Source organism: Nicotiana tomentosiformis, chromosome 7 (genome assembly GCF_000390325.3).
Source record: "Nicotiana tomentosiformis chromosome 7, ASM39032v3, whole genome shotgun sequence".
NCBI classification, from domain to species: domain Eukaryota; kingdom Viridiplantae; phylum Streptophyta; class Magnoliopsida; order Solanales; family Solanaceae; genus Nicotiana; species Nicotiana tomentosiformis.
This window is the reverse complement of record NC_090818.1, coordinates 10272606-10287997: the sequence shown is the minus strand read 5'-3', so window position 1 is coordinate 10287997 and position 15392 is coordinate 10272606. Positions and strand designations below refer to the sequence as shown.

General features: G+C 37.4%; 1 protein-coding gene across 1 annotated transcript; it reads right to left on the bottom strand.

The window, feature by feature from the left end:
- Positions 1–5073: 5073 nt before the first annotated feature.
- LOC138895233 (uncharacterized) lies at positions 5074–6015 on the bottom strand. Its single transcript, XM_070179905.1, has one exon. The coding sequence runs from the start codon at positions 6013–6015 to the stop codon at positions 5074–5076; it is 942 nt and encodes a 313-aa protein (XP_070036006.1).
- Positions 6016–15392: the final 9377 nt, after the last annotated feature.

The window sequence follows — 15392 nt, the reverse complement described above, 5'->3', positions numbered from 1 at the left end:
CTTTTTAGTGAGAAACTCTAGTCTGAGCTAGAGGCAGTCCGGAAGGAACATGCCGACATGGTAGAGCAGGTAAGAAGAGTATTTGAAGTTAGTGACGATGAGTTAGATATGGTGGCTAACGGTCCGAACCCACAAGTTTAAAAGAAACTTGATCAGATCGAGCAGCTCCAGGCGGAGGTGGATGCGGTAAAGGTCGAGGCCGAAGAATGGAAAAGACACATGGACCGTTTGGCCTCAGAAAAGGAGACTGCCCGGGCACAATTAACTTCGGTTGAGGTTCAGCTTCGGGTTGCAAAAGAAAAGGCGTCGTGGTCAAAGCCGAAGCTAATGAAAGGGTGGCCCAGCATAAGGCCGATGCCGAGGTGGCTCGGAACCTTGTAAAAAATATGGTCGAGCATATGAAGTGGCAATCCCGAAGAGAGGCCCTCGAGGAAGCTGGCCTATCCTGAGGAGCAAGATTCCGAGGAGTCTGAAGATTCGGGTGAGTATGAGGGCGGCGGAGACCCCGAAGGTGATGATGCATCCCCCGATGAAGACTAGTCCACTTAGGATCTTTTTAGATGTTTCTATCTTTTGCTTTTTGTTGAAGTCGTTTGGCCTTTGTAAAAAGAATTTTTGACATGTATATATAAGGCCTTTTCCCCCTTTCGCAGCTTTTGAGTTTTCCCTTTGCTTTATTTGTATTTGCAAAGATCGAAATGCCTTAGCATGAAATAGTTAGGTTATGTTCGAAGGTTCGAACAAACCTTGCCTTTAACATTATCTTATTTTAAGGCATCGTGGGGATTCAGTATTACCGGATTATAGTTTGTCGAGGGTAGCCTTTAGAACCGGTTATAGAATTTTTTGAAGGCCTCATTTTTGTTGCGGGTCTCGGATAGTCAACAACCCGCATTAATATTGTCGTAGTCTTTTTAGTTCGGGGTGTTGCCCAGTGGGCTTACTGTCCCGAGTTATCCAGGCTTATCTAAGATAATAGTCTCCGAGTGGGGGTGGCCATGGCCTTTGAAATTCGGGCGTTGCCTAATAGGTCTTATGCCCCCGAGGTCTGATAGCTCGGACCGTCCGAATTTGTTTTCGAACGGTATTCCCCGAGTGAGAGTGATTGTTTTTGAACTCGGATTAAGGTGGCCCTTAGGCTCGATACCTTTAGGGGATCGTATGTAGGAAATTCTTTGATAAATGCAATAAAAAGTTTAAAGGACAAGATGTTTGTGCGCAAGGAAGAGACTTCTTTACATTCTTGTGCATAATAGTTATACACGTATACATGCTTGGTGCCAGGGTATGTGGGCACGATTCATTCGACCGTTTGGCCGTTACAATAAAACCTATCGAGTGAGTCTCTTTCCTTGCTGAAGTTGATATTTTAGGGTAATGCCCCTTAGTGTATGGGGATGATCGAAGAGAGGCCTCGAATGCTGTTGTGATCATCGTCACCGGTTCTTGGCCTACCTTTAATTCTAAGTTAGCATGATTTACTTGTTGCCCTATTAAAAACCTTGCCAAAAAACCCATTTGGGACCAAAATGGTTCAAGAAAAAAAGAGTGCAACGCGTGCTTTCAGATCTAAAATCTCATATCATCCCTTGTAGGTAACCTGCAAGCGTTAGCTTAAAATGTAAATAAAATAAAGAACGTGGCCATACCTTAGTAGTAATATCGCTTCAAGTGAGTTATAGTCAAGTTGTTCGGTAGTTGCTCGCCGTTCATTTTTTCGAGTTTATAGGATCCTTCCCAGTTCAGCCCTAATTTCCCTTCATTTGGTTTTTGGGTTCTCAGTGTGACCTTCCTCAGTACCAAGTCTCCGGTATTGAAGTGTCAAAGTTTGGCCCTTTGATTGTAATACCTTTCGATCCGTTATTTTTGGGCGGCCAATCGGACAATGTCAGTTTCGCGCCTTTCATCTAATAGCTCCAGGCTCGTACTCATAGCCTCATCGTTTGATTCCCTTGTCGCATATCAGAATCTTATACTTGGCTCTCCGACTTCGACCAATATCAGAGCTTTGGCGCCAAAAACCAAAGAAAATGGGGTGGCCCCGGTACTGGACTTCGAGGTCGTACGGTATGCCCATAAGACTTCGGGTAGTATTTATACTTGGAGTATGGTTTTGTTGGTATATTTAGCTTGTCCATTCCCATTAGAGAGATAGGGTGTTAATAGGATCCTTTTGATCTTGTGGTCTTCAAGGAATTTGGTTACTTTATTGCCGATGATTTGTTTCCCATTATCGCATACAATCTCGACTGACATTCCAAATCGGCATATGATGTGATCCCAAATGAAATCGATAACCTCATTCTCCCTGACCTTGCCTGGGCTTCCACCTATTTAGAAAAATAGTCAGTCATAAATAATATAAACTGAGCCTTACCGGGTGCCCATGGAAGGGGATCGACGATGTCCATTTCCCACTTCATGAATGGTCATGGTGATAAAACTGAATGCAGCAGCTCCCCGGGCTGATAAATCGTAGGAGTGTGTCTTTGGCATCCATCAAATTTTCAAACGAACTCCTTTGCATCTTTTTCATGTCGATCTAGTAATAGTTGGCTCCGGTTATTTTTCGAACCAGCGATTCAGTGCCCGAATGATTCCCACAAATACCTTCGTGGATTTCCCTCAAAATGTACTCGGTATCCCCTGATCCTAGACATATTGCGAGTGGGCCATTTAATTCTCTTCTGAACAGGGTTCCGTCTTCGGATAGGCTAAATCGGGTTGCCTTTGTATGCAGGGCCCTCGATTCTTTTGGATATGAGGGCAGTTTTCCGGTCCTAAAATATTTTACATACTTATTCCTCCAGTCCTAAGTTAGGCTCATCGAGTTGATCTTGGCATGGCCTTCCTCCACCACCGATCTCATAAGCTGTATGATTGCCCCCGAATTGAACTCGTTATCTTTGACCGATGACCCTAAGTTAGCGAGGGCATCGACCTCACTGTTTTTATCCCGTGGTACGTATTTCAAAGTCCATTCTTTCAACCGATGTAATGTTACCTGCAACTTATCTAAGTATCTTTGCATTCGTTCTTCTCTGACCTCGAATGCTCCATTAACTTTGTTTACCACAAGGAGGGAATCATACTTGGCTTCGATTACTTCTGCCCCCAAGCTTTTGGCTAGTTCGAGGCCTGCAATCATGGCCTCATATTCGGCCTCGTTATTAGTCAATTTCACAGTCTTAATAGATTGTCTAATTACATTGCCTGTTGGTGGCCTCAATATCATGCCAAGTCCGAACCCTTTTGCATTTGAGGCGCCATCCGTAAAGAGGGTCCAGATTCCCGAGGAAGTCCCTAAGTTAATTAATAACTCTCTTTCGACCTCGGGTATTAAGGCCGGCATAAAGTCAACCACGAAGTCTGCCAAGATTTGAGACTTAATGGCGGTTCAGGGTCGATATTCAATATCGTACCGTCTTATTTCCATAGCCCATTTGGCCAACCGGGCTGAGAACTCAGGTTTATGCATAACGTTCCTCAATGGGTAAGTAGTTACGACACATATGGGGTGATACTGTAAGTATGGTTTTAGCTTCCTAGAGGCGCTTAGCAAAGCGAGCGCCAGTTTTTCTAGGTGAGGGTACCTAGTTTCGGCCTCACCTAGGGTCCTGCTAACATAGTAAATTGGAAATTGCATGCCTCGCTCTTCCCGGACTAGGACTTCACTTACCGCTATCTCCGAAACTGCCAAGTACAAGTACAGTTGTTTGTCTGCCTTCGGTGTGTGAAGCAATGGCGGGCTCGATAAGTATCGTTTGAGTTCCTCTAAAGCTCGTTGGCTTTCCAGGGTCCATGAGAAGTTACTCTTATTCTTCAATAATGCAAAGAATCGATGGCTCTTGTCGGATGACCTCAAAATGAATCGCCCCAGGGCGGCTATGCGCCCGGTTAACCTTTGCACGACTTTTACGTTATCCATAATCGTGATGTCTTCGATGGCTTTGATTTTGTCGGGGTTGATCTTGATTCATCGGTTGGATACCATGAACCCGAGGAATTTACCTGATCCAACTCCAAATGCGCATTTCTCCGGGTTCAACTTCATATTGTATTTCTTCAATATGCTTAAGGTTTCCTGCAAATATTGTAAATGGTCCTCTACTCGCAGGGACTTAACCAACATATCGTCAATATAAACCTCCATCGATTTTCCTATCTGTTCCTCGAACATCCTATTTACTAGGCGTTGGTAAGTAGCACTGCATTCTTTTAAACAAATGCCATCACGCTGTAGCAGTATGTGCTATATTTTGTGATGAAAGAGGTTTTTCCCTAATCACCCGGGTCTATCCGTATTTGGTTGTACCCGGAGTAGGCATCGAGAAAACTGAGGAACTCGTGGCCGGCCGTGGCATCGATCATTCGATCAATGTTGGGCAAAGTAAATGAATCCTCGGGGCACGTTTTATTTAAATCCTTATAGTCTACACACATTCTTAATTTGTCCCCTTTCTTACGGACTACTACCACATTTGCTAACCAATCCGGGTATTTAACCTCCCGAATGGACCCTATTCTAAGAAGTTTAGATACCTCATCCTTGATGAAGGCATATTTGACCTCGGACTGGGGTCTCCTCTTTTGTTTGACCGGATGGAACTTCGGGTCCAGACTCAGCTTGTGAGTGGTTATCTTCGTTGGGGTCCCTATCATATCAAGGTGGAACCAAGCGAAACAATCTTCGTTAGTTATAAGAAATTGAATGAGTCTTTTTCTAAGCTCGGAGCTTAACCCCGTGCCCAGGTATACCTTTCGATCGGGCAAGCGTTCTCTCAATATGACTTGTTCTAGCTCCTTGACCGTCGATTTAGTGGCATCGGAATTATCGGGGGCTATAAAAGATCTGGGGAGCTCGTAATCATCATCCTCTCTTTCCCTTTGTTAGTCCGAATCTGCCGATGATGGTATCCGTGATTGCTATTTGGCCCCGTTTTTTACCATATGGTTCGGATCCTTCAATATTGTAGAGGCTGGTATCACCTCTTCGACCGCGAACATTTCCTTGGTAGCCGGTTGTTCACCGTAGACTGTTTTGACTCTGTTAGGTGTTGGGAATTTCAGTGCCTAGTGCTGTGTTGAGGGCACCGCCCTCATGTTGTGGATCCACAACCTCCCGAATAGAGCATTACAGCTCATGTCTCCTTCGATCACGTAAAATTTTATTTTCTGGATGGCCCCGGCGGTGTTTACTGGTAACATTATCTCGCCCTTAGTGGTTTCACATGCCATGTTGAATCCGTTTAGAACCCATACTGCAAGTACGATTTGGTCTTGTAGACCAAGCTGCTCCACGACCCTCATTCGAATGTTGTTGGCCGAGCTATCTAGATTAATTAACACATGTTTAACTCGAATTTTATTTACAATTATAGATTTTACCAGCGCATCATTGTGGGGCTTTACAATCCCTTCCGTATCTTCGTCGTTGAAAGATAAAGTTCCTTTCGGTATGTAGTCTCGTGTTTGTTTCTCCCTAGTGATGGACACTTTGGTGCGTTTCAACATCGGCCCCTGTGGGATATCAACCCCATCGATGATCATGGTAATGACGTGCTGAGGCTCTTCATGTTCTATCTGCTTGTTAGAATCCATGTTCCTGAAATGGTTTTTTGCTCGGTCGCTCAAGAATTCTCGGAGATGCCCATTATTAAATAGTCTGGCCACTTTCTCTCTTAGCGGTCGACAATCTTCTGTTCTGTGTCCGTGAGTGCCATGATATTTGCACATATGGTTAGGATCCCTTTGGGTTGGATCAGATTGTAGAGGTCGAGGCCATTTGGTATCTTTGATGCGCCCGATAGCTGATACAATGGCGACAACATCAACATTAAAGTTGTATTCCGATAGCCTTAGCGCTTCTTTAGGACCGATGAACCCGTCAAAGCTGTTTTTGGTCATGGGTCCCCGGTTGTTCTGACCTCGATCATTTCTCCTTTCGTTTCTCATGGGGTTCCTCCCGGACCCACTGCTTCTCTGATCTCTATTATATGGCTGATACCGATCCATGTTTGGTCTCGGTTCATGATCAATGTCTCTCTTGATTCTGTCTAGGGTTCTGACAGGATAAATAGACGCTGAAGGGCCCCCGAGTTGATCATCTTCGACTCTGATTTTCGATTGATACCGGTTATGCACGTCGGCCCAGGTAACGGACGAGTATTCTATCAAGTTCTGCTTCAACTGTTGTGAAGCCACCGAGCTTTGAATATTGAGTCCCTAAGTGAAAGCATGAATAGCCCAATCATCAGCGACCAGTGGCAGATCCATTCGCTCCATTTTAAAACGTGACACAAACTCTCTGTGCATATCATTATCCTTCTGTTTTACTTTGAAAAGGTCTGATTTCCTGGTCTCGACTTTGATGGCGCCAGCGTGTGCTTTCATGAAGGAATATGTAAGCATAGAAAATGAGTCAATTGAATTAGGAGGTAAGTTGTGATACCATATCATAGCCCCCTTTGACAAGGTTTCTCCAAATGTTTTCAGCAGAACAGACTCGATCTCGTCGTCCTCCAAGTCATTCTCTTTGATGACACACGTATAAGAGGTTACATACTCGTTTGGGTCGGTCGGTCTGTTATACTTAGGTATTTCGGGCATATGAAATTTTTTGGGGATCGGCTTCGGAGCCGCGCTCGGAGGAAAAGGTTTTTGCAAGAACTTCCTCGAATCCAGGCCTTTCAATATCGGAGGTACTCCAAGGATTTGGTCTACCCTTGAATTGTAGGTTTTCACCTTTTTGTCATTAGTTTCGATTTTCTTCTCCCTGATTCTATCCGTTTTGTCACCTCTTCGAGCATCTTTATGATCTCGGGGTTAGCTCCCGATTCATGTTCATTTGACCTTTCTATGACCGGTTCACCCCTGCTAGCGACTTCTCAGGGAAGATCAGGCTCAACCCTGCTCGGTGCACGACTTCGGTTTTGTAACTGAGCTATCGCTGCCTGTTGAGCCTACAACATTTCGAAGATCACCCGTAGATTGATCACGTCACCTTCAATGTTTTGTGTGTTTTGAGTTGCCGATCGGTCTCTACTACAGACACTATTTTCGAGGTCGGTAGGCAAGTTTGCGTCGATAGCCACATGTGAATTAGCATCAATCGGATCTACGATCAGAATTCCAATGGGATCAGCATGCGGTACCTCGTTACCGGGTGCTATATTGTTATTTTCACCTTGATGACCGGACTCGTTGTCGACATGTAGAGGTGCTGATTGAGAGTTTGGCATTTTGGGTTTAAGCCTGGAATCAAAGACACTTCAAAAAGCAAGTGTTAAGTAGTGTGTGTTACGGAGATTAGTACCAAACAACCACTATTATCCTTAGCCCCACGGTGGGCGCCAAACTGTTTACCCTCAAAATCGGATAACAATTGAATTTGTACGTGATTTTAAGGACATGTGATCTAATTTGATACAAAATGATAAATCAGATTGAAGTTGAAATAAATAATGAAAAAGTAAATGCAAACCACACAAGTTGAATTATCTCAGCCTTAGAAGGTTAGTCACCTTTGGGCAAAATTGCTTTTATCGATGCCGGAACAAAATGACAAAATAATAAGAACAAGAAATAACAGTAAAATTGCCTTTTGATGCGTATTACAATCTCCTTTATAAGTAATTAGAATCTCCTTTATATAGTAAGGGAGTCCTACCTTAGATATAATTCTATAAAAGGTAAAAATCTCCTGGTTTGCTGATTTGCCGGTCCTTTACTGACACGTGCCGAGATTTCCACCGAAATATCCGATCGGCTACGGATATTTCGGCCTTCCGTTATTTCGGTCTTCTATTGTTTCATACCGGCAATATTTCCTCAAGCTTATTCGGAGTCAGGGTCGATTCTGGGATCACGGGCTCAATGTTCCTGAGGACGGACATTCTTATCTCGTGTTCTGGTTCGATGAGATACAAGGGCGATCTCCAACTCTTCGCGTTCTGAGCCCGATCTGTTATGCAATAGTCGAGCCCGATTTCGACCGTATACACACAACTAATTAAATATTTTCCCAAAAAATACAAAATATAAATAGTTTCAGCGGGCTGCTAAATAGGCCTCGATGTCAAAATTAATGCTATTAAGTGAGCAATATGTTCGTACATCACTTTAGTTGGATGAAATTCGAATTAGTTTCGTTATAAATTTAATCCCTTTTTACTGTTAGGATAAAAGGTCAAATTTGTTTCTATACTATTTGATATCGAGCAACTTTGCCATTTGTTAGACTTTTGATCTAATAGTATTGTGGTCGTTATGGAAAATCTCATCTTCGGCCTTGATTCCTAAATAATGCCAACATGAGAGTAATTTTAAACCATAATCCAACCTAAATTTAGATATTTTTTGAAGATTTTAAAAAAATAAATACAAAATAATTTGTTAACATTAAGGTTACGAATGAACCAAAAGTACGGTTGGGAGCAAAATTGAGCAATTTAGATAATACATAGACATATTTGGACCTAATCACTAAAAACTTATTTTCTTACATGGGGCAGGGGTTAACCCGTTAACATGGCAGGGGGAAAAAGGGGGGCGAATATCGCTTTTAGCACGTAATCGAAACTATTTATATTTGGTAATCGCAAATTGTATAAAATTTAGTTTGATAATTATTTAGAAAGTGACTATACTGTCTCATTTTTTCAAAATAAATAAATAATGGAACGCGGTGTATTTTTGTGTTTTTTTGATTCCGTTTTGTTGCAGTTATTGCTCCTTTAGTGACTCGAATCCACGATCCTGATGTTGTAGGTGTGGGTGCTGACCATTTGAACAACCTCTCTTATCGAAATCGTTGTAACGAGTATTTAAACCTTGTAGGTATTTAGTTCCAACTCAATTCTCAATTAGCAATCTAATACACATAATAACAAGACTTTGTATGACAAAAAATTTTTATCACAAAAAGTGTTAAATTTCGCAATCCTATAAGTCTAATTTCTTTCAACATTTTACAATGGTGTCCATTCAAATTAGAATGAACAAATCAGATAGAAAAATGACGAAATGATCTTATAAAGAGATTCACAGTCTCATTTTTTGAGAGCGACTATATAATCTCATTTTTTTCAAAAATAAGAAAAAATATCCTAAACAAAATTATTGAATGTACTCACCTCAAAAATTTAAGAGTATAATATAATGATTATCCAGAAGTGGAAATTTTACTATCTACAACAAGATAAAGCCCCTATCAAGTTTGAACAAAAACAAGGCTATTAAAAAGACATAAATAAAAGGATGATGACAGCTAACAAAGTGAACTTCCAAAGTCAAACACCGGTCCTTCAAATAAATATTTTAAAAATATTAGTTGGACCTACTTGACTTTCTAATTCCCTTAAACTACCCTTGGCGTAACCTCTTAAAAAAACAAAACTCCCTCTTCTCAATTAATAAACACAAGGGTATATTTGGAAAATCAACTTTCAACCCTTTCATTACTTCATATATGAAACTAGTATATAATCTAAAGTATTTCACCAGTCTTTCTTACACAACATTGCAAAGTGCAAAAATCAAACATTTTTCAAGAAAACTCTTCTTTTTATAAAAGTTCCTCCCTCTTCTTTTCTTCTTCACCAGTTGAGTTTTTTCTTCTTTCTTTTTTTTTTTCAAGAGAATGGAAAAAGTGAATTTGAATAGCCAATTCTATTTTCTGAAAAATGCAATGAAAATTCTGCTCCCTTTTTCTGTATTTTCATTGGTGTTTTCTCAATATTCTTCAATGTTTCCTCTTCTTCTCAATTATTTTCATGACATTTCTTCATTATTTTCCATTCAACTTTTCACCTATAGCACTGAGAGGAATTATATTTTCCTTCTTTGTAATGGAATTCTTGTTTTTATAATCAAGAATTCAGGGTTAATTGGTAATATTTCTGACCTTAAAGAAAGTCACAAGGAGAAATCCAGAGAATATCAAAATCCAGTTGTTTCGGAAACAAAGACGGAAAAGGATAGTTCGGTGCTCAAAGCATCGCGAGTTCAAACAAAGGCAGAAAATTTTTTCGAAAAAGTTGTTGAAATTGAAAACCAATGTGGAGAAGAAGAAGAAGAAGAAGAAGGAATAATGAATCAGGATTTGGTTATTGTTGGAATAGCTAATGAGAATGAAGATGAAGCTTATAATCAAGAAAATAATGTTGAAATTATTGAAGAAGAAGAAGAAGAAGAAGAAGAAACATTAGAAGAGTTGCACAAGAAGTGTGAAGATTTTATAAAGAGAATTAAGAAAGAGATTAATATGACGAATTGATGCTGCAAAATTAATAATCAAGGATTAGCATCTATAACAAATAATATAACCATGTATTTACTAGTTCTACCTCAAGTTGACTTGATTTGCTTCACCTTTTCTTTTTCTTTATCTGTATGACATTTTTGTAATAGAACCCCCACTTCCACCTCGCAGTTCCATCTTTTTGGATATAATTTTTGAAGGTATTGAAGCATACGACAAAAAAGAACATTTCCGACAGTAAATTTGTTTCGATTTTATTATTATTCCGTTGTTATTACTGTTTACTTTTCTTCTTTATTACTGTAATTTTGCTTGTTTTAGTCCAAAAAAATTATCGGAAATAATCTTTTTACCTGCAGACTTCATTTGAAAAATTACACTAAATATGTTATTATTATTGTACTGAAAAGAAAAGGATGAACTATTTTTGAAGTATTATGTCATTTAAAATTCAACTACATGGTAACTAATAAATAGCTTGAGTTGATAACCAGAAAAAGAAGCTGTAACCGTTTAATTCTCCACACCGTAAATGTATATATCCTAAATGCTATTGTAATGGTACTACGTAATAAAAGAAGGGGAAATCACTTACTCTCTCAAGTCAATAAATATTCAACTTGCATCTTTATTAAGCTGAAATTAATTAGTACATATTCTCTCTTTAATTTATCAATTTTCACAATTAATTAATATAATTTTACTTTTATAGTAAATTAATACTTTAATTTAATATAAATATTGGATGCGGAATTTTTTTTAACATAATAGAAATACTATTTTTGTTTTTTTGGGTACGAAGTATAAATAGCTACTACTACTAATCAGTACTTCTAGAAAATCCTTAGCATATTCCACATTTGTCATTTCTAATGTGCATCAGCCAAATCAAAATAAATATTTTCCTATTGTCCAAGTCTGCTTGGACGGTCTCGAACCTTTTAATCATAATTGCAATCTTAATTTCGTATCCCTTAAATTTGTAATTAATCATAAAGTTCCGTAAAGAAAGATTTTGGTTCCGTTAATGAGATCTCTTTGGAGTTTGAAACTTATTATTAATCAGAAATTTTCCCAAAGAAAGATTTGGATTATTCCAACAAAATAGACGAGAGATATTTATAAGAAAAAAAATATATCCAAGTTGGGGATCTTCAGATTATCACAAATCTTTTCGTAACTAACATAAAAAAAATCTTGAAGATACTCTTTTACGTTGTGTAATGCAATTGATGTGATATTTTTTTGCTCCTTTGTTTATTTTTTTAGTAGGAACTCCCGGCTAACGAACAAGGATTGTGGTGGAATAGTAAGTACTTTTTTATCGTTAATCAAAGGTCTCGGGTTTAAACATTAAGTAAGAAGTTATATTTGTTAGGGAACGCTTTACCCTTAATGTAAAACTTGTCGGTATAAATTCGGATTTAATCGGATTCCAATATGTGTACCGGATAGTAGGAAACAAAAAAATGCAATTGCCGGCTTGACTCTAGAGTCTAGCCTTGCGTCTTCAGCTAAATGACAATTAACTATCGCAATCCAGCGTTGCCTCAACCAACACGCTCATACACATTCACAGTTTCACACACCAGTTTTTCAATAGACTTTTCCACAGTTGACATGGTCAACACACATTGTCTTTTAAGTTTATATTATGTTTAGAGGTGTCTAATTAGAAACATAAAATAGATATTTATCTACCTCGTCCAAATTTCAACCCACGGGTTGAATAATACATATACACTTAGGGGTTATTTGGTATGAGGTATAAGAAGATATAATGTTGGTATAAAAATTTAATATCACATTAATACTTTGTTTGGTTAGCAAATCTGTTATAAGTTATCTTGGGATTACTTATACACTTAGGGGTCGTTTGGTAGCCGGTTAGAGAGCAGTTATCCATGTATTAAAATTAGGATAACTTTATACATTATTTGGTTAAAAGAAGGAGAAAAAATAATCTCCACATAGAAGCTAGCATAAGTTATACAATGTTTGGTTATTTTTTCCTCTTTTCCACAAAAAAATGTAGCATTGCTAATACAATGTTTGGTTCATTTTTTTTTTCCGCATAACTAATACATGTATAAGTTATGAGGAAATCTATGTATTATTTATGCAGGGGAGAAGGTGGAATAACTTATACATGTATTAGTATTACTTGTATTAAAACACAAAATGACAAGAATACCCTTTATTCATACTTGTATTTTTTTGTTTAAAAATATATATTTAAACTATACTAACAATTTTAATAAAATAAAGTAAGCTAATAATAAACAACACTCACATTACATTTATATTACTAATCCTTATATAACTACCGCATAACTAATCCCAACATAATTCAACCTTGCATAACTACTAATCCCAACATAACTCAACCTTGCATAACTAATACATGCATATCTAATCTCTGCATTACTTATTCCTGCATAACTAATACATACATAACTAATACCTGCATAACTAATACATATATAACTAATATTTGCATAACTAATACCTACATAACTCTAACCGGCAACCAAACGACCCCTTAGGGGTATATTATGTATACTTCGACTTCTCAGTTCTCAATTCAAGAGAGAGACGAGACTAGCGACTTCTCTGCCTCTGGTGGCTGCAGACAATTGAGAATTGGAAAATAGAAATTAGGAATTTAGCCATTTAGGATTTCAATAGTATTTTATATACATAGGAGTAAAAGTATAAATATAAAAAAATTTAACGGGTTAACGGTTTACCCGATAAGAAAATTAAGTAATCCGCCCCCAAACCGTTAAGCCGTTAATTATAAAATCTCAATCCGTTCACTATCCATTACCCCGATAATCCGATACCAATAAGCCATCGCTTAGATTCGGTTCGGTTAACGGTTTCGGTTCGATTTTGAACGGCCTAATCACAATTATTACGGGCAGGTATGTGTATAGTTAATGACATGAGACGTATAAAAAAAATAACACTGTGAGTGTTTTAAGTATATTTTTTAATTAAAAGGAAATTTTATTAATCAAAAGTCAAAATTACAAAATGACCAGCCTTGTACTTCTAGAAAATGAGTAAAGCGGGAGTATACGTGGAGCTAGCCTATTAGGTACGTTTAACCGAACTCAATTACTTTTGCTTAAACATTATACTTGTGCTAGAATATTTATTAAATATACACAAAAAATTAATTATGAATCCAGTAACTAAGACGAGCTATGAGTTCCGTGGCAAATTCAAAACCAAACAACAACAACAACAACAACTCTATTGAAATTTCACAAGTGGAGTCTGGGAAGGGTAGTGTGTACGCCGACCTTACCCCTATCTTATGATTACATAGGCGGAACCAGGATTTGAACCTTATGGGTTCGGGATTGTAATGTTTTTAAGTTGATGGGTTTTAAATTCATAATTTGTGCTTATTCAATGAAAATTTTAAAATAAATACAAGGTTTGAACAAAATCTACTGGATTCGACCGAACCCGTATCGTATACTCCGGCTCCGCCCCTACTTATGAAGGTAAAGAGACTGTTTTTAATAGACCCTCGACTCAAGAAGACAAATTCAAAACTCATAAATTTAAAATTGTAGCTACGCCTCTAAGTTGGAGTATCAACTTCCATGTACTAAGAGACAAACTGACCAGCCATGTCTCTTTGAAAAATGAGGCAAACAGATTCCAAAAGCTAAATATCTGATTCTACTCTAATTAGGAAAAACAAAATCCATTGCCAACTAAAAACCCAGATCTCATGATCTTTATCTCAGTAATTGCTTCACTAAAATTAGCTGTACATAATCTTTTGATTTTGCTGATGAGTGATTCACAAGTGGACTGGATCATCTGGTTGCTATTTTATATTCTTCTCAAGTCTAGCTATTTAACAAATGTAATCAACATTGTAGTGCAAATATACAACCTAACGACAAGTAGAACAAATAAAAAACTTTATCCTACATTAATAGATGTCCTCATATTTGTAATCTAACACCACTCTGACATAACATTGTCTTTTGGTTCACATATATAATGTGAGAATTGTAATGTAAGAACTTCTTACTTTATATATATATATATATATATATGCACGTGCGTTGTACGTATATTTTTTTTTGTCAAATATTACAACACACGTGCCGAAAGTAATAAACAATTACATAAATATTCTAAAATCAATTGTTAATGAATATGATACGAAATTCAATAATCAGTTCTTTAAAACTAAAAATAGAAGAATTCAATTTATAGTCGAAACAAAATAATTAATAAAGTTTTGACACAATCATAAAAGACAATATGGAACTAAATATTTTGGAATCACATAATTTGCGATTAAAGTTGTAAAAACATGTTAAAAATACAACAACACTTAATATTTTCCTTTGTGATGCAAAAATTTACTTTAGTTAAACCATATTGATTAAGGTATATGAGAGTCATTTTTTTAATATTAAGATTCAGTAATGACGGTGAAAACAAAGATGAAAAGTCATTTAGTCATTTCTGCCAACATATTTTTTTTTTTGTCATTAAAAGAAAACAAAAGAGTAGATCGTGAATAGTCTCAAAAGCCAAGAGGTTATAGAATTAAAGGTTTATAATACTCCATTACACCAAATAATAAACCTTTCACGTACAATACCGTCTAACTCCACCCTAAGCACAGTTCAGAGTCCTCTTAATCTTGACCTCTTGCATCCAGCTGCACGCCTCAAGGTGAGAATCTGCCTCTATAAAAAATTATAGGGAGCGGTTCCTATTTCTCCCTTCACTAATAAACTCTAAATTAATTCATTCCTATTTAAATTAAGTCTCTTTTAGCAAAATATTGTAAATTTATAATTGAACTCAGACTCCTAAAATTAGGGAAAGTCTAAATATTATAATTCATTTTTAAGGGAAAAAATTACTCTTTCAAGTATTGTTATATTATTTGAACAATCGAAAGCAATTCGAATTGACAGTTCAATCAAAGTCAATCAAGCGACCGTTATTATTGTCCAAGTGAATTTGTGTGGCATTGGCATTTCACAATTATGTTATGGCTTTAAAAATTTCTATTATTAGTTGGTTTCAAATTTCACTTAATGTTATATTTTTGTTCAACATTCTATGTTACTAATTTTATCTT